This window comes from Erythrolamprus reginae, chromosome 2 (assembly GCF_031021105.1).
Source record: "Erythrolamprus reginae isolate rEryReg1 chromosome 2, rEryReg1.hap1, whole genome shotgun sequence".
Lineage (NCBI taxonomy): Eukaryota > Metazoa > Chordata > Lepidosauria > Squamata > Dipsadidae > Erythrolamprus > Erythrolamprus reginae.
Window position 1 is genome coordinate 52511385 of NC_091951.1, and position 25651 is coordinate 52537035.

At 40.5% G+C, this 25651-nt stretch overlaps 1 protein-coding gene across 3 annotated transcripts in view; it reads right to left on the reverse strand.

Annotated features, from left to right (window-relative positions):
* CADPS (calcium dependent secretion activator) overlaps positions 1-25651 on the reverse strand; it is a 526173-nt gene that overhangs the window by 272360 nt on the left and 228162 nt on the right. For all 3 annotated transcript variants that reach the window (XM_070738156.1, XM_070738154.1, XM_070738155.1), the window contains exons 4-6: positions 15067-15147; positions 5213-5449; positions 4200-4321 (exon numbers count right to left, since the gene is read on the reverse strand). In XM_070738156.1, coding sequence (XP_070594257.1) covers positions 4200-4321; positions 5213-5449; positions 15067-15147 — 440 coding nt within the window. The remainder of the gene's footprint in view (positions 1-4199; positions 4322-5212; positions 5450-15066; positions 15148-25651) is intronic.

Consider the following 25651-nt stretch of genomic DNA (forward strand, 5'->3'; position numbering starts at 1 on the left):
CATAACAATACCAGATACATTTAACGGATTCTGGAACATAGGACAATTTTATCTGAAATCTGAAAGTCTACCGCAGGTTTGATTTGTAGAATTCAGTTAAAACAAAATGTCTTTACTCAACATATAATTACTAAATCTATTAAACTGGCATATTTGAACATTTCCCATTCAAACAATTAATTAACAATTAAATGCTGCCAAGAATACAGTTGACTTAATTTTACATTTAAAACCAAATCAAGATTATCGTACAATAATATATTAGGCAAGCTGAATTGTCAGCACAGGAACATTGAATCTTTCTTGTATAATTATTTTTTCCTCAGAACAAACTTTAAAAGAATAAAGACTCACGGTCAACCTATATTTCACATGTTTTCACATTTCAGTGGGGCAGAAGGCACTAAGACAGTGATGGCAAGCCTTTCTTCCCTTGGGTGCTTCTGGAGGCTGGAAATGGACTGTTTCCCAACTTCTGGTGGCCCCAGTAGGCTTGTGTGTCTCCCTCCAAAGGCTTCCCTGCAGCCAGGGGAGAGTAAAAATGCCCTCCCCCATACCCCCAGAGGCTCTCTGGAAGGCAAAAATGCCCGTCCAGAGTCTCTGTGTGAGCCAAAAATCAGCTGGCCAGCATACACATGTACATTGGAACTGAGATAGAGTGACATCTCGTGTGCCAGCAGATACGTCTCCGTGTGTCACCTGTGGCACCCGTGTCATAGGTTCGCCATCACTGCACTAGGAGCTTACTAATCAGTGGTGGGTTGTCAAACAATCTGCCACTGGTTTGTGTCCATGCATGGGCAGAAGCTTCTGCGCATGCACAAAAGTGTAGTGGGTGGGTGGAGTGTTCCGGCGGGTGGGTGGAGCCTCCTGCTGCCAGCGCTACTGGTTCTAAGAACCAGACCGAACCGGGAGCAACCCACCACTGTTACTAACTCTTGTCTAAACAGATTATTGGTGTGCAGGAGAAATTATAGCTGGGATTTACCCGAAGACTTCAAAATTATTCTTTATTATGTTAATGTTTCCAAATGTAAAATAATGCACTTGGGGAAAAGGAATCCTCAATCTGAGTATTGCATTGGCAGTTCTGTGTTAGCAAAAACTTCAGAAGAGAAGGATTTAGGGGTAGTGATTTCTGACAGTCTCAAAATGGGTGAGCAGTGTGGTCGGGCGGTAGGAAAAGCAAGTAGGATGCTTGGCTGCATAGATAGAGGTATAACAAGCAGGAAGAGGGAGATTGTGATCCCCTTATATAGAGCGCTGGTGAGACCACATTTGGAGTACTGTGTTCAGTTCTGGAGACCTCACCTACAAAAAGATATTGACAAAATTGAACGGGTCCAAAGACGGGCTACAAGAATGGTGGAAGGTCTTAAGCATAAAACGTATCAGGAAAGACTTAATGAACTCAATCTGTATAGTCTGGAGGACAGAAGGAAAAGGGGGGACATGATCGAAACATTTAAATATGTTAAAGGGTTAAATAAGGTTCAGGAGGGAAGTGTTTTTAATAGGAAAGTGAACACAAGAACAAGGGGACACAATCTGAAGTTAGTTGGGGGAAAGATCAAAGGCAACATGAGAAAATATTATTTTACTGAAAGAGTAGTAGATCCTTGGAACAAACTTCCAGCAGACGTGGTTGGTAAATCCACAGTAACCGAATTTAAACATGCCTGGGATAAACACATATCCATCCTAAGATGAAATACAGGAAATAGTATAAGGGCAGACTAGATGGACCATGAGGTCTTTTTCTGCCGTCAGTCTTCTATGTTTCTATGTTGCTTAATGTGTGGGGGTGAAGAGCAGCAAAATCTGACACTGAAGTCAGGGGTGGGTTCCAACTTACCTCGCTGCTGCTTCGCTTCCTTCTGTGCCGCAAATTGCAAACCTCCCCCCCAAAATAATTTTTAAAAAAGCCCAAAACAAAATGGCGACGCATGTGCAGTGCTGGAAACTCAGCTTCTGCGCATGTGCAGAAGAAAATATATATATATAAAAAGATGGTGGCACTCACAGACCAGCACCGACCAATGTGGCTTGGTAACATCATTGTGATGTCATCAGTGGCTCATTACTAGTTTGGGCAAACTGGTCCGAACCAGGAGGAAACCATCTCTGACTGAAGTAGAAAAAAATGACTAGGCTAGAAACAACAATTATTGTGTTTATGGCAAACTGGATTGGCCGGAAGATTTAAAGAGGTTAGGGGTACTTATTTATAGCCACAGTCAAAAATCTAGCTGTTGCTGCTGCTACTGCAGGATTTTCACCTGCAAGTAAAATTTGTATATAGATGTACTGTATATTTTCCTTGTTTAGATTTTAAAATAGACTAGATAACTTCTTGTCGAGGATTCTTATAACATTCGCAATACAATAGTTTTTTTCTTTATAAATGTTTTTAATAACATATCATTAAATTGGGTTTTTAAGTGTATTACGTAATGCTTATTAATTATTTTACTTGCTAAATTTTTATGTCTAATACCAAGTTTAGATTGCATTTGTATCTTGTTTTGGGCTATAAACAAAATTGACTGAAGTTTGAAATAGTTATTTCTAGACCAAAAGAGTTACAGCACATTTAAGATGGATGTGCACATTTTGTTAAGCCACACAATAAGCACGTTGGAGTGTGGTGTGGTATTCTATGAGCTCGCTCACTGAGCTTTATAAATCCTGCTTTATTGTTTAATAAATTGTAGGAGACCAACAGGTCTGGTTTATAAACATGGTTTATAGCTTATCACATTTTGTGAATCAGCCACTGTGATTTATTCAGTAATCTATCAGAAATAAACTAGGCCTAGCACCAGTGATGGGCTCCTATGGGTAAGGTCAGATACGCAGTACCAGTAGCAAAATGTTGGTTTTCTTTTTCTTTTTTTCCCTCCGGGGCTCTGGGTATGTTTTTCCTATCGCAGTAAATGAGTTTAAATGTGTATAATTTTAGAAGAGCTGTGCGTGCATGTACGTACACTTTATATAGTAGATAATCAGGGGTGGGCTACTGCCCGGACGGGGGAGAACGCAGTGGGGTAGCGAAAATGGAGCTCTATCCCAGAGCACCAAATGCATAAGCCATGCCCACAATGTGGTAGTAAAAATTTTGGTAGCCCATCACTGCCTAGCACGATGTGTGAACCACACTCAATCACTCTCCTTTCTTTCCAAATGAAAAGATGGCAGTTCCTTATTTGCTCATTCAGAATTAAGAATGTGTAGGATATATTTTTAGTATTAGAGTCAAATTGTGTAAATATCTCTTTAGTTGCTTGCCTGTTAGACAAAAATATCAAAAGGTGATTGTGTCTATGGAGATTCTCAGTCATCCAGGTCATGGTTTTACCAAAGGTGCTTTTTCAAAAGGCAAATGGACTTGATTTTCTTTCTTTGAAGACATTTCACTTCTCATCCAAGGAGCTTCTTCAACTCTGACTGGATAGTGAGGAATAGAAAGATTTATATGGAAATCAGAGCTGAAGACACTTCTTGGGTGGGAAACAAAATGTCTTCAAAGAAGAACCAGAAAGTCTCCAGGGTATGAATCTGGCTAAGGGCACCACTCTTCAATAGTGATGGGCGAACCCAACGGTGATCGGGTCCGGCAAGTACGGATGAACTTTACGCAAAATTCGGCCGAACCCAAACTCAAACCCGAACCCGAACAGGGAATCCTTCTAACGAAGAGATTCCGGAGGCGGAGCATTGATGTCACCGGCAGGTTGCTAAGGACGCCAAGGTAATCACTTCCTGGATTCTCTTCGTGGGAGGGATTCCCCAGCTCCTTCACAGGGAGGTCTTCACGTAAATATAAACATTGTTATTTTTATGAAAAAGGACACCGCAGCGGTGCTGCAAGCAAAGGGCGGTCCTTTCACGTAAAAATAAAACCGAATTGTGTGGGTTCGGTTCGCCCATCACTACTCTTCACTTATTCCAACGTATTTCCAGAAAGTTGTAGTGAGTGAGTTGGACAAGCCATATAAATTTTTTCAACAAATAATAAATAAAATATGCCCAGTGGAGGTCAGGGTCTAGCACTAGCTGATACCCCAGGGTAGCAATAGTGGGATGGCTGTGGTCACCCAAGTTACCTTGTGGGCATCCAGGGGCCTTGCTCCTTAGATTGCCAGGTACATGTCTGAAATAAAAGAGGAAATGTGATGGAGGCGAAGACGGACACTTACGTTGGTTTGGATGCCTCAGCCTGGTCAGTCTGTAGTTTTTCCCCTCCTTCCACTTCCATAGTGCAATAAACAATCCTGTTGGGTGCTAAGGATTTGAGACCCTGAACTTCCATGATGACAACCTAAAGGAGGGAGGTTGAAGGAGAGAGAAAGAAAGAGAGAAAGAAAGAAAGAGAGAGAGAGAGTGTGTGTGAATTCCACTAAAGCACAAGTTATAATGTTTTGAGGAAAGCATCTAAAAATCTACCACTTCCTCAGTGTCTCTTTCCCCCTGCATGTGTTCCTAGACCATTATTGTTGTTGTTGTTATTATTATTATTATTATTATTATTATTATTATTATCATTAATTAGATTTGTATGCCGCCCTTCTCCAAAAACTCGGGGCGGCTCACAGAATAAATACAGAAACAAGGCATACAAAACAAATCTAATACATTAAAAAACTACAGCTAAAAACCCTATGTATCACTCAATCGGACAATCCAATCACACCATGCATCACATTTATTGGTCAGGGGTTCTAGATCTAATTGCCCCAGGCCTGGTGACATAGGTGAGTCTTAAGACTCTTGCGGAAGGCGAGAAGGATGGAGGCAGTACGAATCTCTGGGGGGAGCTGATTCCAGAGGGCCAGGGCCCCCACAGAGAAGGCTCTTCCCCTAGGCCCTGCCAAATGACATTGTCTGGTTGACGGGACCTGGAGAAGGCCAACTCTGTGGGACCTAACCATGCTATCCATTTACCATTTTTAATATTAAAAATCCATGCAATGGTTAAACACGGTGGAAGCTTAGTTCAGGGTTTACAGATGGACCGAGGATAAGTTATCAGTCTATATTGCTTACAACCCAAATACTAAAAATATAAAAATGTTGCGATTCCTTTTTAAGTTCTGATTGCCAAGACATCAATCACTGAGCTGCTTTAAAATTACATTTATGTTACCCAAATTATACAAAGGTTATTTTTACAATACATCTTTCTAATTATTTGATGAAAACTAGATGTTACCTCCAGAGAGAAAGATAGCACAACATCCGATTTGGAGAGCTGGTTTTCATTCTCCTCTCCCATGTCAATGATGGAAGTGTTGTGGCTGCGTTTCAGTTTTTGTAACTTGAACTCGGAGCCCCCTTTGGACACTGGCATGCTTTCCAGGTTTGCCATGAGTAAATTGACCGATGACTTCAGCTCTTCAATGAACATGTTTTCCATTTCTTTGGACACAAATTTAGGAAATTTACGCTCCTGGGATGGAAAGCAAAGTAAAACAAAACAAAACAAAACAAGAATATATTATTGACAGCATTTGTACATACTGAATTGAATTCTCTAATAGACATTTGTGGGCAATGCTTACTTTGAGGCCTTTAATGACTTGTCTTGATTTCTCCTACATATTAAGAAAAGTTTAGATAAGTTAAGAATGCATTCTGAGTAGTGATGGGCGAACCCAACAGTGTTCGGGTTCGGCAAGTTCGGATGAACTTTACACAAAATTCATCCGAACCCGAACCAAACCTGAACCCGAATAGGGAATCCCACCAAGAGATTCTGGGGGCGGAGCTTTGACGTCATGTATACCGGCAGGTTGCTAAGGATGCCAAGGTGATCACTTCCTGGATTCCATGGAATCCAGGAAGTGATCACCTTGGCGTCCTTAGCAACCTGCCGGTGACATCAAAGCTCCGAACGCTGAACGCGACCCCAAACTTTGCTCGAAGTTTCAAAAAATTTTGGGTTTGTGTTCAGCATACTGAACACCGCAAAATTCAGTACGGACCCTAATTGTGCGGGTTCAGTTTGCCCATCACTAATTCTGAGCTGACCTGCTTGTTTTATTTAATTCTTGTTTACTGAAAAAAGGAGAAGGGGAAAATCTTCACGTAGCATCAAAGTTGTGAAAACCTGCAATATGAATCTCTGCTCACTTTGTTCAGATACAAATACTTATAATGCTTGAGTCCCATAGATTTTTATGAACCCATACTAACTACACCTCCTTACTCTTATAAATAAGTCATGGACATACATACTCCTACTACTCCTTTGCACCCTAAAGTCGTACAATTCCGAAGTGTCAGCTAAATTGCGGACACCCTTTCTCTCTCTCTTTCTTTACCTCTTTTTCTATCTCCCCCTCTATCTTCTTTTCCTCCCTATTCTATTACTTTATATTTCTTACATTTGATACTGTATTCTGCACATATATACTTGAGATTATATATTACTATTATTATTTTATAATACATATTATACTTTTACTTTATAATTTCCATATCTGATATTGTATTTAGCTCATATACACTCAAGATTATACAGTATATTATTACTTCATATTATGTATAGTGTTGGGCAAACCCAACGAAATTCGGGTTCGGCGAACTCACCCGAACTTTGCCGTGAAGTTCGGGTGAGTTCACCGAACCCGAACTTTTGCTTGCAGCAAGTTGCTGCGGCGTTCTTTTCTGTAAAAATAAACAAGGAGGTGGGGAATTCCCCACCTCCTTTTGCTTCCTTTTATTTTTACAGAAAAGGATGCCGCATCAGTGCTGCAAGCAAAAGGAGGTGGGAAATCCCACGAAGGGATTCTGGGGGCGGGGCTTTGACATCACAGAGACTCCTTCCTCCCCATTTCGGCTGCCCAGGAAGTAGTCTCCGTGACGTCAAAGCCCCACCCCCGGAATCCCTTCGTGGGATTTCCCACCTCCTTTTGCTTGCAGCGCCTCAAGCAAAAGGAGGTGGGAAATACCATGATGGGATTCCATATTCTCCTCCTGGGCAGTGGCGTTTCATGGTGTTCTGCCAAACCTGAACCTGAACTTTACCCGAACTTTGAAAAAAGTTCAGGTTCGGGTTCGACATGCCGAACACTGCAAAGTTCGGCACAAACCCGAACTTTGCAGGTTTGGTTCGCCCAACACTAATTATGTATCATACCATTTCCCCTTTTATGTTTGTTATGTTTGTTTTCTCCTTTTAATGTTAATATTTAATAAACATTATTTTTTAAAAAATTAAAAATAAAGCTCGATTCCTATCCCAGAGTCATGTGCTAGCCAGTCAAAGTCAGCTCTGACCATAGCAGAACTGTGAGGTTATTGTTGCTATTGTTGCATAGAAATTCAGCATCGAACCTAGTGTTAGGTACTGTGGAAATTGGCCACCCTAGGGGTACCTCTGTTGTTGCTATTAAGAGCTTCTGACAGGCCTGTAAGGGATATGAGTATTTTCTTGCTTGATATATATGCTTTATAAAATTTGTTCCCTTGAGCTAATCATAAAGCTTAAAATCCCTTTATTCACTGATGTACTTAAAGCAGTGCTTCTCAATTATTTTCTGTTATGGACCCCCAGGAAGAAGTAAACATTTAGTGCACCCACAATTCTCCACTGGGACAATTGTTTGCAAAATTCAGCAAATTGTCACTGAAAAAACTCAAGTGGCTGATCAGCGTGATCGGGGTACAATGTGTTTAAGTGGTGCCTTAGTTTATTTGGCTTCATGCTGTCCGCTGCCAACATTTTTAGACACAGTAAACATACTGGTCTTTCCTTGTCTCCCACTATAGTCACAGTGAAGTGAAGCGCTACATACATTTTGTCCTATTTCTTCATCTCAGCTTTTGGGAGACTTACGTTTGTCTCATTATCTCCATCTCTTTCCTCCTTTCTTTTCCTCCCTGTTCAATCTTTTTCCATGGCATCTCTTTTTAAGAGTTTGTTATCTGCGCTTCATATCTCCTGCTCTGTGCTATTATTTGGTACAAAAACCCCTACTCCCTGTGAAAAAAAAGCACATACCCTAGGGTCATGCGCTCCCCTGGCATTGCTCTGTGCCCTCCCAGGGGGACCCCACCACACTATTTGAGAAACACTGTCTTAAAATGTTTGGATCCAAAAATTGCTTGGACCATCTAATCATTGCCCTGACGTTTTGCAAAACAGCATTAAATCTAAAATGCAATAGAAAAAATGAATCAAAAGCAAGCTCTTTCAATCATTGCGTAAAGAAAACTCTTAAAGATCTTTGAATGTTAATGAGCATTTTATAAGATGGTTCTAACCATCTAGCCAGAGCAAGGATATCCACAAAGTGTATTCAAAGTCCCATTGGTGTTTTTATGTGTGCTGTGTTACAACATAAACCAATCAATTCAATTCAATTTATTAGATTTGTATGCCGCCCCTCTCCGAAGACTCGGGGCGGCTCACAACAATAATAAAAACAATATAACAGTAAACAAATCTAATATTAGATATATAAGAAAAATATATAAAACCCCAACAATTAAAACCATACAACACATACATACCAAACATAAAATATAAAAGCCTGGGGGAGATGTCTCAGTTCCCCCATGCCTGGCGATATAGGTGGGTCTTGAGTAATTTGCAAAAGACAAGGAAGGTGGGGGCTGTTCTAATCTCCGGGGGGAGTTGATTCCAGAGGGCCAGGGCCACCACAGAGAAGGCTCTTCCCATGGGGCCCACCAAACGATATTGTTTAGTTGACGGGACCCGGAGAAGGCCAACTCTGTGGGACCTTATCGGTCGCTGGGATTCGTGCGGTAGCAGGCGGTTCCGGAGGTACTCTGGTCCATTGCCATGTAGGGCTTTAAAGGTGATAACCAACACTTTGAATTGTGACCGGAAACTGATCGGCAGCCAGTGCAAACCAATCAAACACAATCATGATTACCATCTTGACTTTGTACCACATTCTGAGCATAATCATGAACCTGATACAGATACATACAGATCTATGCATTCTGTTGTTTTGTTCATAACTTGGAAAATTTCAATAAAAACTATTTTTTAAAAAAGAGATGGAAGACTGGGCAGGTTTCTCTTAAAGTCTACCATCATTACTGGGAAAAATAGTTCCGTATCATCTCCGGTTTGTGGCTTTGGGCTCCTAAAGCCTGTGCTTTACAACTAGAGTCCATCAACACTTTTTGTTACATGTATAGATGTGGTCAATGTGATCTGATTTTGACAAACCCATGTTGGCTTTTGGTTATTACTTTGTTTGCTTCTAGGTGTTTGTTGATTCATTGCTTGATTATCTTTTCCTGAATCTTCCCTGGTATTTAGGTCAGGCTGATAGGTCTGTAGTTTCCTGGATCTATTTTTCTTTTTTGAAGATGAGAATTACACCAGCTCTTTTCCAGTCCTCTGACAGCTCTCTGGTGCTCCAGGATCTTTGAAAGATGTAGTTCAATGGTTCTGAGATTATGCCTGCCAGTTCCTTCAGAACCTTGGGGTCTAATTTATCTGGTCCCGGTGATTTGAACTTGTCTGAGATCATTTTCTTTTTCTATTTTAACTTGTGTTCCTAATATGTTTTTTTTGTGTGGTGCTGCTTTTGATAGGCTGTACCAATTTTTTCCCTTTGTGTAAAGACAGATGCAAAAAACAAGTAAAGTAGCTCTGCTTTCTCCCTGTTGCTTGTCACCTTCTTGCCACTTTCTCCCAGCAATGTACCAATTGTTTCCTTGACTTTTTTTCTTGTTTTTAATATGTTTTGAGCATCTATGTCTGAGATCAATCTCTAAGCCCAGGGGTAGGCAAAATTGGCTCTTCTATGACATGTGGACTTTAATTCCGGAGCTAACATAATTGGCTCAGGAACTCTGGGAGTTGAAGTCCAGAAGTCATAGAAGAGCCAACTTTGGCATCCTTAGCCACCTACCGGTGACGTCAAAGCTCTGAACGCCAAATGCAACCCCGAACTTTGCCCGAAGTTTCAAAAAATTTGAGGTTCATGTTCGGCATACCGAAGACCGCAAAATTCAGTACGGACCCGAATTATGTGGGTTCTGTTTGCCCATCACTATTTAAGAATCTTTAACTGAAATCAATCCTTCCAATAATTCTACTCACCTCTCACTCAATAGCACTGTGCTGTTTTTACATTTTACATCCTGTCTCATTTTACATCCTGTCTAGTTTTCAACAGGAGGCATAAAATCCTCTTTCTACTGATCAGTCTTTAAAGTATGGAAATGTGCCCAGGGCCAGAAAATTAAATGCTTCCTCCAAGCAAAATTTTGTTGTAATGAATGGGCAGTACATAGTCCAAATGTCTCTGCTGGGGCACTTTGAGAAATGGTTAAGTTGCAACTAGAAGGCTGTGGAACAGATTCCTCATTAAAAGGTTATTTAGAAAATGAGGAACAGTTCAAGCCTGCAACTATTTTAATGACTAATATAAATTCATGATCTCCTGCATAATGTGCAAGACAAGAAATTTTAAGCTCATGGGAGAAAATATTTATTTATTTTTAGGTACAAAGTTTCTTACCATAGATTGTAAGGAAGTACCAGATGCAGGTTGATTGGCTATTAAATGGTATCAGCTCAACATATACAGAAACACTCATTTTTTGCTACGATCAGTGTTCTTTTGGGCTTTTGCCAGACAGACAGAATGTATCTACTAATTGGATCATATAATTTATATATTTTACAACCTGTTGGGGTCTTCTTGTCCAAGCAATACCAAGCTTGACTGTGTGAACTCTTATTGTTAAGAAGTAATCTAATTAAAGGCCTTTCTTTTGGTACATTACTTGGGCAGCACCTTATTACCGCTAAAAAGAACACATTGATTGCAGCTGCCAAAAAGGCCAAATAGAGTCCTAGGTTGCATTAACAGAGGGATAGAATTAAGATCACATGAAGTTCTAGCAGCTCAGCAACCAGCTTGCACCACATATACTTCTGGTTTTTAGATAAAAACCAATTCATAAGGAACAATGGGTTTGCTTAGCAACATTTGTTTTACAACTACCAGGAAAAAGGTCATAAAATCATTTTGGTCAGTCATGGAATGATTCGCTTTACGACTGCCACAACTTACAATCTTAATCGCCAGGCTCAATTATAGTTGTAAATCATGGATGTATTGTATTGTGTCCAAATGTTCAAAAGGACATCAAATGAGCCGGGGTGGCGCAGCAGGTAGAGTGCTGTACTGCAGGCCACTGAAGCTGACTTGTAGATCTGAAGGTCAGCGGTTCAAATCTCATCACCGGCTCAAGGTTGACTCAGCCTTCCATCCTTCCGAGGTGGGTAAAATGGGGACCCGGATTGTGGGGGCAATAGCCTAGCTCTGTTAAAAAAGTGTTATTGCTAACATGTTGTAAGCCGCCCTGAGTCTAAGGAGAAGAGCGGCATAAAAATCGATTAAATAAACAAAAACAAACAAACAAACAAAAAACCCACCCTGTTTTGCCTCAGAAAATTTCAAAATAAAATACTGTACTGTGTGTCTATAACAGTGAGCTCATAATAGGGCAACTCTATCAATATCAAAATGCCACTTAAATAGTTGAGCTAGTTTCAAACTAGATTTTGGTTTTCTTTCTCTCTTCCTTACTCCCATTCTTTTTCTTTCTCTTTTCCTTCCTCTCTTTTTTCTATCTGTTTCTCTCTCTTCCTCTCTCTCTCCTTCCCTCTCACTCTTTCCCTCTCGGCTTCGGGGCAGGTTTGGAAAACTCTGAGTTGATGATGATTTTTAAGTGAGTGATTGCTCACTGCTCAGCTTAGAGGGAACTATGCTTACGAACATTTCTAGATAAGAACCGGGTGTTCAAGATTTTTTTGCCTCTTCTCAAGAACCATTTTCCACTTAAGAACCCGAGCCTCCCAAACTGTAACTGGAAAAGGCAGGGAGAAACCTCTCTAGGAATCTCCTGGGAGGAAACAGGGTCGGAAAACATGGGGAGAAGCTTCCATGGGGGTCTCTCTAGGAATCTCCTGGGAGGAAATAGGGCTTCCACCCTTCCTGTGGTTTCCCCAATCACATACATTATTTGCTTTTATGTTGATTTGCTTTTACATTGCTTCTTCTTGCAAACTTTTCTACTTAAGAACCTGGTCACAGAACGAATTAAGTTCGTAAGTAGAGGTACCACTGTACAAGCTAACATGTGTGAAATAAAAATAAATGTATGGGCTGTGCTCTGTTAATTTTTACATCTATTTTGATCTCTTCTGAAGTACCTGCTGTGACAACGTTTTTTAAACAACACAATGCAGGGTCAAGAGAAGAGAAGGGAAAGGCTGTTTCTTAAAATGCTGTTGTTAAATAATGTACTATGATTTTATTCATAATACAAAGATTCACTTGGATATCTTGAAAGTGTTTTGCTAAAATAAATGTTTCCTCAACAAACAGCATATTCAAAGATTCCCTCCCCTGCATAAGGCCCCAAGGATGCATAAACATTGCCGTTAATATCCCCTCTCCTTCAGGGAGTGTGATGGCTTAATTTGGACACTGTATATCTGTGCTACTTGAAGATGGACTGAACTAGTAATTGATATAACCGCATGGGCTTTTATGTACAGTACAGGATCTGTGTAACAAGAAAACACACTATCTGTTAAGACTCAGAAGGACAACTAAAGGAACTGAATGCCTGACAAGATCTACATCTGAGATCTCTGTTATTTTGATGTTCATAATAGTACACAATCAGGCCCACCTATTTTTTGCTATTTCTCCTTCCTATTTTTCTTCCTCGTCCCTGTTTAGTTCAACTAGATCAATATATCAATACTGATATTAGAAGTTATTTATTTATTTATTATTTTATTTATTATTTTATTTATTTAGATTTGTATGCCGCCCCTCTCTGCAGACTCCTCTCCCCCATCCAACTGTTCAGCCCCCTCCTCTTCGCTGTCCTCCTCCTCTGGGCATGGAGCCAAGCTAGATAGATGTATCAATATATGTTTATGTATTTTAATGAACCAATCTGTAACTGTAGCAATGTATGTTGTGTTATGTTTTTGTGTTAAAAAATAAAATAAAATCAATTAAAAAATCAGGAGCTGAGTCTAACATAGTACATGTCCCAAGGGGTGAAAGTGGCTGGCAGCAGAATTAATTATTTAAATTATATTCCATCTTTCCTACAAGAGCTCTGTATGGCTTTCCAAAAGATATCCCTTAATTTTTATCCCTGGACCAAAACCCCGTGAGATGGCTGAGAGAATTTCAGTATTCTGGATCTTCTCAAGTCTAAGTCAATGACTAAATCACTATAAGATAGTCTTTGACTAACAATCCGTTACTTAGCAATTGTTTGAACCTTGACCCTTCCCCACCAAAAGGCCCCCCTCCCCCTGAGTGATATGATTTCGGAACGTAGCTACTGACTGTCATTTATGGCTGTTTGCCATGTTCCCACAGTCTTGTGACCAAAATTTACTCTCTTTTTTTTTTGTTGAAAACCACTGTTTACTTTCCACTTTCAGCAAAACACCCCATAGCAAGTGATGCATTTGCTTAATGACTGCAGTGACCATTGAAAAAAAAAGGTTGTACAACTGAGTTGGCCACATAGTTGACTCACTTTGCAATTGTTACAATTTACGGCCAAAGCGATTAAACTTCTATTATGGTTGTAGTTTGATACTTCCAATATTTTACTGACTGTTTAATTGAAACATGGTTTTCCAACTTATTGCGCGGCCGGTGAATCATCCCCAGCCCGGATTTGCCGCAGGGCGAGGGAGACACGGCCCTCGGTGTAGCCGCCATCTTGGGGCTGGGATCTTGCGAGATTTCGTGAGATCCCGGCCATCTTTGTTCATCGGCCCTGGCCGATGACGTCGTCAGGGGTGGAGCCTGCCAGACCTATATAAGAGGCTGTGCAGGCTTGGGGCCTCCTTTTTGCCCTGATGACGAGCAGGCGAACATGCGCCCTCCCTTCCTATCTTTCAGTGTGCCACTGTGGGTCACTCTTAGGGGGCCGAATAGGAATTTTTGGCAGTCTCGGTATTTTCTGCAACCGTTTTTCCCCTATTCCACACTGTGGTGATGGATGGATGGTTAGGGGGTGCTTTTCTCCCCCATTAGTCTAATTGGCTTACCTTTGGTCATTTGGGTTGGCAGGTTAGGGGCTGAAATTGGGTGGTGTTTAGCAACTGCATGTTCTCCGTTGAGCATCTTTGGGGATGATTGAGAGGTTCTCTCCAAAGGCTCATGGTGCCTTTAGTTCGATCTGAGCAATTGGGGGGAACCTGCCTTTGGGTCCCGCCCATTTCTATCCCCTCGTAGGGGTTAGATGGCGAGACCTCCCACATGCAGGTGCATGGCTGGGATCCAGGTGAGGGCGGGGCCCTTCACCTGGATCAGCATGGAGCTATGCCCATAAGTTGCCCCGGAGGTTTTTCTGACGTCATTTTCCGCCCCGGAAGTAATTGTTTGACCCTGCGGGTCCTTGTTAGGTTTAGTTAAATTTATGCTAATTTTATGAATAAATTATGCAAATTTAATTAATTAAAATGACCCAGTTTTAAATCCAGCTTTCTGTGTCCATGTTGTTACTCCGCCTCTGCTGCAATTGCCTTTAAATCTCTGGTCCCTTAAATGTCTCTGCCTTTATTGATTTATACATACACATAATTTATAGGCCATTCAATTTTCAAATAATTTAGGGCAATTTACAATTTTAATCCTTTTCAAAATCATAGAAGATGAAAAAAAATGTAAGCAGCTAAAAATAAACAACAGCATATAACCTAAAAAATATCTATCCATCAGGGGCTCAACCTTTGCTCTGTCCCAGAACCTGGGAGGACAGCCAGATCTTCATAACATCTGGAACATTAGCGGGGTGGGGGGGAGGTGGGGGGAAGGGTGGAAGTCATCTGAATTTTTGGAGGATCTCATTCCAGAAGGCAGATTCCATAATGGAAAACATGTGCTTCTCCCACAGAAAGAGTCAACAAACAAATGCAAAGAAAGCTTTTGACAAACACTGTCACTGCCTGAACCATTTTTTTTAAAAAAAGTGGGGGAAGGCTCAAGCCCAGTCCGCAGCTCTTCCTTCCACCCCGTATCTTACCTTGGCAATCTGGTCCGCCATTTGGAGACGTCCGTCAAGCTCCCGCCTAATTTGGGCTGCTTGCTCATCAGGATTGTCCAGCTGTACAAAAGGAGAACAAAACCATCAATTCAGGAACAGTAAAGGAACAAAAATGTCACTGCCAAAAAAATAATAATCAATATTTTAACCTCCTTTGCTTTTATCACATTAGCATCTGATGAGGATTCTAAGATAATACATAGGTTACTGTTCTGTCGGGCTCTCTGGTAGAATCCTCCGAAAAATTCACAGGTACAAATTTCAGACACACACATGTTTGAAAATTCAAAACAATGTTCTTTATAATGAAAATTCACTTAAACTAAGCCCTCTTTTTGTATAGCAAAGAGCACTCATCTCCAAACAAACTGGTAATTTGTACAAGTCCCTTATCAGTTCTGTGATACTTAGCTTGCAGCTGTGAGGCAATTCACAGTCCTTATTCTTTCACAAAGTGAAACACACTTTATTTACTCTGGTTTAGTTTCAAAGCGGGAAAAAATCAGCACACAAAAGTTCAAAGGCAGCAAAGCAGGCACGAAACACAATGAGCAGATAATTCTCCACAATGGCCAAACCCACAGGCTGCTATTTATAGCAGCCTCACTAATTACCACAGCCCCACCCAACCACAGGTGGCCTCATTTTCTTTGATAATAATCTCTCAGTTGTTGCTGCCTATGCATCGCTCTCCGCATGCGTGGCTGTATCATTAACTCTTGTTCTGAATCCAAGGAGGAGCTAGATAATTGATCTCCTTCTGAGCTGTCTGCCACACTCTCCTCCTCCCTGTCACTCATGTCTTCTTGGTCAGAGGAGCCATCATCAGAAGATTCCACCAGAAGCAAAACAGGCCTGCAGCATGTGGATGTCTCCCCCACATCCACAGTCCTTGGGGCAGAGCTAACCACAACAGGCTACATTTCAAACTTTTATATATATTAATATAGTTAATATGTAAAATGCACTGAGTATATTGTTTGTTGTCACTTTCAAATAGCAACTATAACTTCCTTTTGAAATATTTCAAAACTATGACTATCCTGTATATTGCATTCCTGACAAGCATCTTCATGCAGACCTAAAATCTGCTCAATGTAAGCTATGTATTAACCATGTTTAATCATGTTCAGGAATTATATCCATTCTAGATAACATGGATGTACCGCTATCAGATAAAAACATGTCTGCAATCACATTAATCATATTAATCAGGCTCTATTGAAAAATGTAAATCAGGTTACCTCCTAACTGACACCTGCCAAGATTTTGTTCATCTAAACCCATGAGGGCAAACTACTGAAGTCTTTTTAATCTTTCAGCAATGAAGGCAATTATCATTTAGGCCTTTATTTTTCTTCTCCAGGCCAAAAGAAAAAAAAATCAATTGAGTCTGCAGAGTTCATGAAGACCTTGACTCAATAAGAATGGACATATTGCAATGTCTGTATTTTATTGAGATCACTGTACATCTTGCTTTGAGAAAGCAACATAGGTGAAAAATACTCTTAGGGCAAGTCTGGAGTTTTTTGCTTGCAAAAGCAAAATTAAAGGGACAGTTCCATGCTTTGCTTTTAGAAACCAGATAACCTGTATATAGTGCATATGAGAGTGCTTAAGTGGTTTATGTTTTAGGAACTGTCTTATCCAACAGGTTCTGACCGGTTCTGGAGAACCGGTAATGGAAATTTTGAGTAGTTTGGAGAACCAGCAAATATCACATCAGGCTGGCCCCAGAGTTGGGTGGGAATGGAGATTTTGCAATATCCTTCCATCAAGAGTGGAGAGGGAGTGGAGATTATGCAGTATCCTTCCCCTGCCACACCCACCAAACCATGCCCACAGAACCGGTAGAGAAAACATTTGAATTTCACCCCTAGTTTATTATTATTATTTATTAGATAGAGATATAGTCTGTCTGCTTACAGGCCTTATCTTTTCCTAGCAAAAGGCTTCAACTTCCCAGCTATTTCCTCCCTTTGCTCTTTCTATACTCCCCCCCCCCAATTAATTCCTCTTCCTTCCCTTCAAAAGTTCAGTTATATGATTTTACTACAGCCAAACTGACCGCACAAAAAATCAGAAGTGAAAGGAGTACAGAGATTCCTTGACTTTAAAACCATTCATTAGCAACCAATCAACATTATAAAGGCACTGAAAAAAATAGCTTACGGTCAGTGAAGGGCTGCAACATTTTTTACTACCACACTGTGGGCGTGGTTTATTTTCTGGGTGTGGCTTACCAGCCATGTGCCAGATGGGAGTGGCGTGATGATCATGTGACCGGGGAGTGACTTAAAGATAATGTGATTGGCTTAAAGTTGGCCAACACCACTCATATCAAGGGTTTGGGTTAGGTTTAGGGTGCCTGCCCTCTCCTCTCCTCAAAGAGATACAATTTCCCTATCTATTTACTACACTGCTCAAAAAAATAAAGGGAACACTTAAATAGCACAATATAACTCAAAGTAAATCAAAGTTCTGTGAAATCAAACTGTCTACTGATGGACAATCAATTTCAGATGCTGTTGTGCACATTCAGCTTTGTACGGAACAAAGTATTCAATGAGAATATTTCATTCATTCAGATCTAGGATGTGTTCTTTGAGTGTTCCCTTTATTTTTTTGAGCAGTATACGTATTACTGAACATCCAAAGTATACTATTTAATTCTATGTATATATGCCATATGTGTACATACATATTACACACAGACGCACAAAAATATACATTATCTACTATATAAACTGTATGTGTATGTACACACTCTCTCTCTCACACACACACAGCTCTTCTAAAATGATACACATTCAACCTCATTTACTGAAATAGGAAAAACATACCCAGAGCCCAGAAGGGGAAAAAAGAAAAAAAAAATCAAAATGTTTCTACCAGTGCTCCGTATGTGACCAAATTTTTTCTACCGGTTCTGCGTACCTGACCCTACACATAGGATCCCATCATTGTTTACGGTAGTTCCTCACTCTTATGACCATCACAGCATTTCCACCATGGTCACGTAATCAAAATTTAGGAACTTGACAACTGGCACGTATGCATTATTATTATTATTATTGTTGTTGTTGTTATTGTTGTTGTTGTTGTTATTATTATTATTATTATTATTATTATTATCAATTAGATTTGTATGCCGCCCCTCTCCGTAGACTCGCATTGTGATGGTTGTGGTTTCCCACAGTCATGTCATCACCATTTGTGTGTGTGTGTGTGTGCGTGCATACATGTGTGCATGTGTGCATGTGTGTGTTTTATGTGATCAGTAGCGCGTTGCTACCGGTATGGGCCACACCATAACTCTGATAGGGAGTTTTTTATTTTATTTTATTTTATTTTATTTTATTTTATTTTATTTTATTTTATTTTATTTTATTTTATTTTATTTTATTTTATTTTATTTTATTTTATTTTATTTTATTTTATTTTATTTTATTTTATTTTATTTTATTTTTTATTTTATTTTATTTTATTTATTTTATTTATTTTATTTATTTTATTTATTTTATTTATTTTATTTATTTTATTTATTTTATTTATTTTATTTATTTTATTTATTTATTTTATTTATTTTATTTATTTTATTTTATTTATTTATTTTATTTATTTTATTTATTTTATTTATTTTATTTATTTTATTTATTTTATTTATTTTATTTATTTTATTTATTTTATTTATTTTATTTATTTTATTATTTATTTTATTTATTTTATTTATTTTATTTTATTCTATTTTATTCTATTCTATTCTATTTTATTTTATTTTATTTATTTTATTTTATTTTATTTTATTTTATTTTATTTTATTTTATTTTATTTTATTTTATTTTATTTTATTTTAATTTTATCTATCTATCTATCTATCTATCTATCTATCTATCTATCTATCTATCTATCTATCTATCTATCTATCTATTTATTAGATTTGTATGCCGCCCTTCTCCAAAGACTTGGGGCAGCTCACAGGATACAAAAGCAGCACAACAACCAATCTAATTAATTAAGAACGTACTACTAAAATCCCATATATATTAAAATCAGTCAGCCAATTCATTCACAGCCACACATTACGTCTCGTAAACAGAGGAAGGGGGCTTGATGTAAATTGCTCCATGCCTGGCGACATAAATGAGTTTTGAGGCTCTTGCAAAAGGCGAGGAGGGTGGGGACAATTCGTTTAGTGGCCATTCAAAGTTGCAATGGCAGCGATAAAGGTGACTTATGACCATTTTTCACACCGATGACCTTGGTAGCAGCCCCATAGTCATTTGATCAAAAGTCAGATGTTTGCCAGCTGTGTCCTCAAGTCATGTGATCATCTTTTGCAATCTTTCAATCAGCAAAATCGGATTCACTTAACAACCGTGTCGCTAATTTATCAACTGCGGCGATTCACTTAGCAAAGAAGGCAAGGAAGGTCTTAAAATGAGGCAAAGCTCACTTAACAACAACAACATGAGCACAATTGTAGTCATAAGTGAAGGATACATGTGACTTTATTACAGATGACTTCCCATCACTTATCCATGCATTAAAGTTCAAGGTCTAAAATTAGTTAGTTGCCCCATTATATGGAGCCAAACGTCTCCCCCACACTTCTAAAAGCTGATCTTTAAGGCTTGAGTCTAATTTCACCTGTCATATTATTTCAACAGTCTTGTACAACTAGCCTTTAGCGTTCAATAATGCAGGCTACGTTAAGTGCAAATGTACTGTCTGATTGAATGCTTGGTATTCTGATATTACATTTTTTAAAGCATGTCTTTCTGAGATAGCAGAACACTTTGTTAGCAAGTGACCTTTTGTAAACATCATGAATAAATAAATATTAATTGCTTTATAAGGATCATGAGTAGTGTTGGGCGAACCGAACCCACACAATTCAGGTCCGTACCGAATTTTGTGGTGTTCGGCATGCCGGACCTGAACCCGATTTTTTTTAAAAAACGTGATTTGGTTCGGCGTTTGTGCCAAACACCACGAAAGCCATCGTCCGATTGCCATCTGTTGGGAAGAGGAGGAGGAGCCGGGCGCCAGTGGTGGCGGAGCAAGGTGAACACCGGGGAGCTGTCAGCCAGTCGTGAGGCTGGGAGGGAGGCACAAAAGGAGCTGGGGAATCCCTCCCACAAAGAGATTCCGGGGGCGGAGCTTTGACGTCACATATACCGGCAGGTTGCTAAGGATGCCAAAGTGATCACTTCCTGGATTCCATGGAATCCAGGAAGTGATCACTTTGGCGTCCTTAGCAACCTGCCGGTATATGTGATGTCAAAGCTCCGCCCCCAGAATCTCTTCATGGGAGGGATTCCCCAGCTCCTTCAAAGGGAGGTCTTTTCATGTAAAAAAAAAATATTTTTACAAAAAAGAACGCCGCAGCGGTGCTGCAAGCAAAGGGAGGTCTTTTCACGTAAAAATAAAAGTTTTTATTTTTACGTGAAATGACCTCCCTTTGCTTGCGGCACCACTGCGGCATCATTTTTTGTAAAAATATATTTTTTTTACATGAAAAGACCTCCCTTTGAAGGAGCTGGGGAATCCCTCCCACGAAGAGATTATGGGGGCAGAGCTTTGGTGCCACGAACCGTTTGGGTTCGGGTTCGGCTGAATTTTGCATGAAGTTCATCCAAACTTGCCAAACCCGAACACCGTTGGGTTCGCCCATCACTAATCATAAGCATCTGTTCGTATCAGGGGTGTGTTCTTCCCGGTCTGGACCAGATCACCTGAACCATTAGTGACCCGCTGGTGATGTGACAATGGCATCACAGATCCGGTTTGGTTGGTCCTGGTCCGTGGGCGCCACCATCTTTTGTTAGAATGTCTGGTAAATTTTTCCATCTTTGGATGACTCTTCCTCTTCTTCTACTTGAAAAAAAGCTCTCCCACCTACAGGTTAATCCTGAGCTTTATTTCTGCACCTGACTAGCTCCTCAGCTGTGTTGCGGGCTCTATCGGGCTAGTGGGCATGCACGAAAGCAAAAATGCATGACAGGATGTGTGCAACAATCTGGGGGGGGGGGGCACAATCTGAGGTTAGTTGGGAGAAAGATCAGAAGCAATGTGAGAAAATATTATTTTACTAAAAGAGTAGTAGATGCTTGGAACAAACTTCCAGCAGACGTGGTTGGTAAATCCACAGTAACTGAATTTAAACATGCCTGGGATAAACATATATCCATCCTAAGATAAAGTACAGGAAATACTATAAGGGCAGACAAGATGGACCATGAAGTCTTATTCTGCCATCAATCTTCTATGTTTTTATGTTTCTTTGCGAACCGGTGGCGAAGGTAAGTGAAACCCACCCCTGGCCCATATACTGTACGTACCTACCAGTTGGTGGATTTCAGGCAAAGGTACACTGATTTGCAAGAAGATCTCTCCATTAGAGATCCTACTGTGTGTAAAATAGCATTAGTAAGTGTCAGCCCTTCATGTCAGTCCAGACATAAAACCCAACCATGGGTACTGATGGTATCCTTATTGTAAGACTACAGTAGCAGATTCTTCCAAATCTGAAAGCATTTTCTTCCTCCATTGCCTTTACCGTCTGGAGAATTAGGGAGGGCTTTTTCTGTGATGTTTTCCCCATCCCTATTCCTGCCTTTGGGCTGAGATATCCCTTATCTGACTGTTACCCTGGCTGGGACTCTTCCTCCTGTCTCCCGAGGTTATTGTCACAGCCTGTTAGAGTAGTTTTGGGGCAACACTCGGCTTTGGTTGTACTTGTGGCATACTAGCCCAAACATGTTAAAACTGAATGGTAATTATCCTTATGTAGAAACATAGAAAACTGACAGCAGGGGGGGGGAAAGACCCAATGGTTCATCAAGTCTGCCCTTTCAGTTTTTATTTTGTTTGTGTTTTCCTTTTAATTAATTAATTGTTTTATTTATTATTTTTGGGTTTTTTAATTTTTTTTTTCAATTTTTGTCAAATGATAATCATGTGTTTGTCCCAAGCATGTTTAAACTCAGTTGCTGATGATTGACTCCTTACCGTAAGAGCCAGGGTGACGCAGTGGTTAGATTAGAATAGATTAGATTAGATTTATTGCATTTATATGCCGCCCCTCTCCGCAGACTCAGGGCGGCTCACAACAATGGCAAAAACAGTACATAGTTACAAATCTAATATTTAGCAATCTAATTTACAGTTTTAAGTTAAAAAGTCCATAAAAGCAACCCCAATATATATATATACAAGCACACAATCAATCATAGACCAAAACTACATGGGCAAGGGGTAGATGTTTCAATTCCCCCATGCCTGACGGCAGAGGTGAGTTTTAAGGAGTTTATGAAAGGCAAGGAGGGTGGGGGCATTCCTGATCTCTGGGGGGAGCTGGTTCCAGAGGGTCAGAGCCACCACAGAGAAGGCTCTTCCCCTGTGTCCCACCAGATGACATCGATTAGTTGACGGGACCCGGAGAAGGCCAACTCTGTGGGACCTCACCGGTCGCTGGGATTCGTGCGGCAGAAGGCGGTCCCGGAGATATTTTGGTCCGGTGCCATGAAGGGCAGTGCAGCCTTGCAGGCTACTTCAGCTAACTGCTAGCTGTAGTTCAGCATTTCAAATCTCATGACCGGATCAAGGTTGACTCAGCCTTCCACCCTTCCGAGGTGGGTGAAACAAGGCCCCAGATTGTTGGGGGCAATATGCTGATTCTGTAAACTGCTTAGAGAGGGCTGTAAAAGCACTATGAAGCAGTATGTAAGTCTAAATGCTATTGCTATTGCTACCTCTGTTGGAAGTTGGTTCCAAGCTTCTGTGAAGTCATACTAACATTACTTTGGAATTTCCCTGCTTCTCCTTTCAAAGAGTGGCACAGTGCTACCTAGAATGCATTTATTTTATTAAAAGAAAGATTATGTGAAGATTTTTGATAGAGTGTGTTGTGAGTGCTCCTTGTCCATCTCAGGTCATGTCAGATTCTGGGGACGACGAGCCAGGCCCCTCGGATACCGTGGGCCAGGAGTGTTGCCAGCTGATGCAGAGAGTGAGAGTGAGGGAGAAAGTGATCTGAGTGAACCTGAGGAACCACTAGAGGGGGCTGATATGACAATGGGGAGTGGTCCTAGTCAGAGGATGAGGAAGACATTAGAGTGGAAAGTCAGTGGATAGACCCTCGCTATAGGAGATTGTTGAGACGGTGAGAGGAGTTGCATAGTAAAAGGTATTAATGTACAGCTTTAGTCTCTTTGGGTTGGGATGTCACTTCTGGGCAATATAAAGGCAACTTCAGATCGTGCAGAATGCAGCTGCGAGAGCAATTATGCCCATATCTCCAAGTATGCCCATATCACTCCAACACTCCGCAGTCTGCATTGGCTGCCGATCAGTTTCCGGTCACAATTCAAAGTGTTGGTTATGACCTATAAAGCCCTTCATGGCACCGGACCAGAATATCTTCGGGACCGCCTCCTGCCGCACGAATCAGAGCGACCGGTTAGGTCCCACAGAGTTGGCCTTCTCCGGGTCCCGTCGACTAAACAATGTTGTCTGGCGGGACCCAGGGGAAGAGCCTTCTCTGTGGGGGGGCCGACCCTCTGGAACCAGCTCCCCCCTGAGATTAGGATTGCCCCCACCCTCCCTGCCTTTCGTAAACTCCTTAAGACCCACCTTTGCCATCAGGCATGGGGGAACTAAAACACCTCCCCCTTGCCCATGTTGTTTTGTTGATTGATTGACTGTGTGCCTGTTTTTTATATATACTGTTTTTATGAGATTATTAATTTTAAATTGTAACTAGATGGGTGGGCATTGGATTTGGTATTATGTACTGTACTGTTTTTATTATTGTTGTGAGCCGCCCCGAGTTTGCGGAGAGGGGCGGCATATAAATCCAATAAACCTAACCTAACCTAAAGGATCTTGGGAAATTGGGTGTGGGGTTTCAACATCATTCAAGAGAAGATATGTGAGTCTGGGGGTGTGATTGAACAAGGCTTTAAAACCATGATTTCTGCCTCAATAAAAGACATTCTTTGCTGGATGATTATTGCTTGGGACTTATGCTTTGATTAGGTTGAGTTTGGTGCCTTTCGTGGACATCATTTATGTTTAGCACTGAAGAGAAACATAACTCCTTTTCCCCTTGCCGTTCAAAATCTGCTTTTCGTTATGTGTGCTTTTCTCGATAAAGAGTTTGATTTTACCATGAAATAAGGGATTTTTGAATCGGTGGGTTCGCTCCGAGGGCCATGCACAGAACAGAGTGTATCCTATGCTCTGGATTATTCAGTCTTTTAAAGAATTGACTTGGCTAAGTCAGTGGATGAAACACTTCAAAAGTTTCTGCATGTCACAAAGCTGGGAGGAGAGGTTCATACTTTAAATAAAAGGGAGGAGATTCTAAAAGATCTAAAGAGGCGTGAGCAGTGCGCAGAAGTGAATAGGGATAGGGAGAGTTTGATAGGGAGAAATGCAAGGATAGGAATAAAATGTAAGACACAAGAACAGGATAGCTTGGCAGTAGAATACACGGAAGGGATCTGAGTGTCCTTGTGAACTACGAGTGAAGCATGTGCCAGCAGTGTGATGCAGCTGCTAACAATGCAAAAAGCTATCTTGGGATGCATTAACCATGGCACAGAGTCCAAATCTCAGGAAGTCATTGTTCCACTTGATTCTGATCATGTGGAATATTGTGTACAAGGCAGTACAAAAAAGACAATGATAAACTGAAGCAGGTGCAGAAGAGAATTACCAATGTAGTGAACTGTCTAGATACTCTATGAAGAATAATTGAAGGATCGTATATTTTTATTGTTATTAGTTACGAATTCATGTCCGACCCATGGACAATGTTCCTCGAGGCCTTCCTGTCCTCTGCCATTCTCTGGAGTCCATTTAAGCTCACACCGACTGCTTCAGTGACTCTATCCATCCACCTCATTCTCTGTCATCCCCTTCTTCTTTTGCCCTCAATCTTTCCCAGCATTTGGCTCTTCTCCAGTGAGTCCTTCCTTCTCATTAGGTGGCCAAAGTACTCATCTTCAGGATCTGGCCTTCTAAAGAGCAGTCAGGGTTGATCTCGTCTGGGACTGATCACTTCGATCAGATTGTAGTCCAAAGGATTCACAGGAGTTTTTTGGAGTTTTCTCCAGCACCATAGTTCAAAGGCCTCAATTCCTTCCTTAGGGTCCAACATTCACAGCCATATATTGCAACTGGGAAAACCTTGACTATATGCACTTTTGTTGACACGAGGATGTCTCTGCTTTTTAGTAAGCTGTGTAGATTTGCCATAGCTTTCCTTCCATAGCTATCCTCCCCAGGAGCAAGTATCTTTTAATTTCGTGGCTACAATCCTGAAGTGGGTTCTTACTGATTCTAACCAGTTGTTTAGAACCATTAGTAGTTCGGCAATGATGTCACAGAGCCGGTTAAGTCGGCGTCTCCATGGGTGCCACTAGCTTGGATTTTGCTTATAGAAAATAGATACCTTGTGCATTTGTGAGAGTAAGAGAAAGAGAAAACATAATAGAATACGTGTAATCATATTGAGCTATTTTATCTATTTATTTATCTCCATAGATTCAATCAA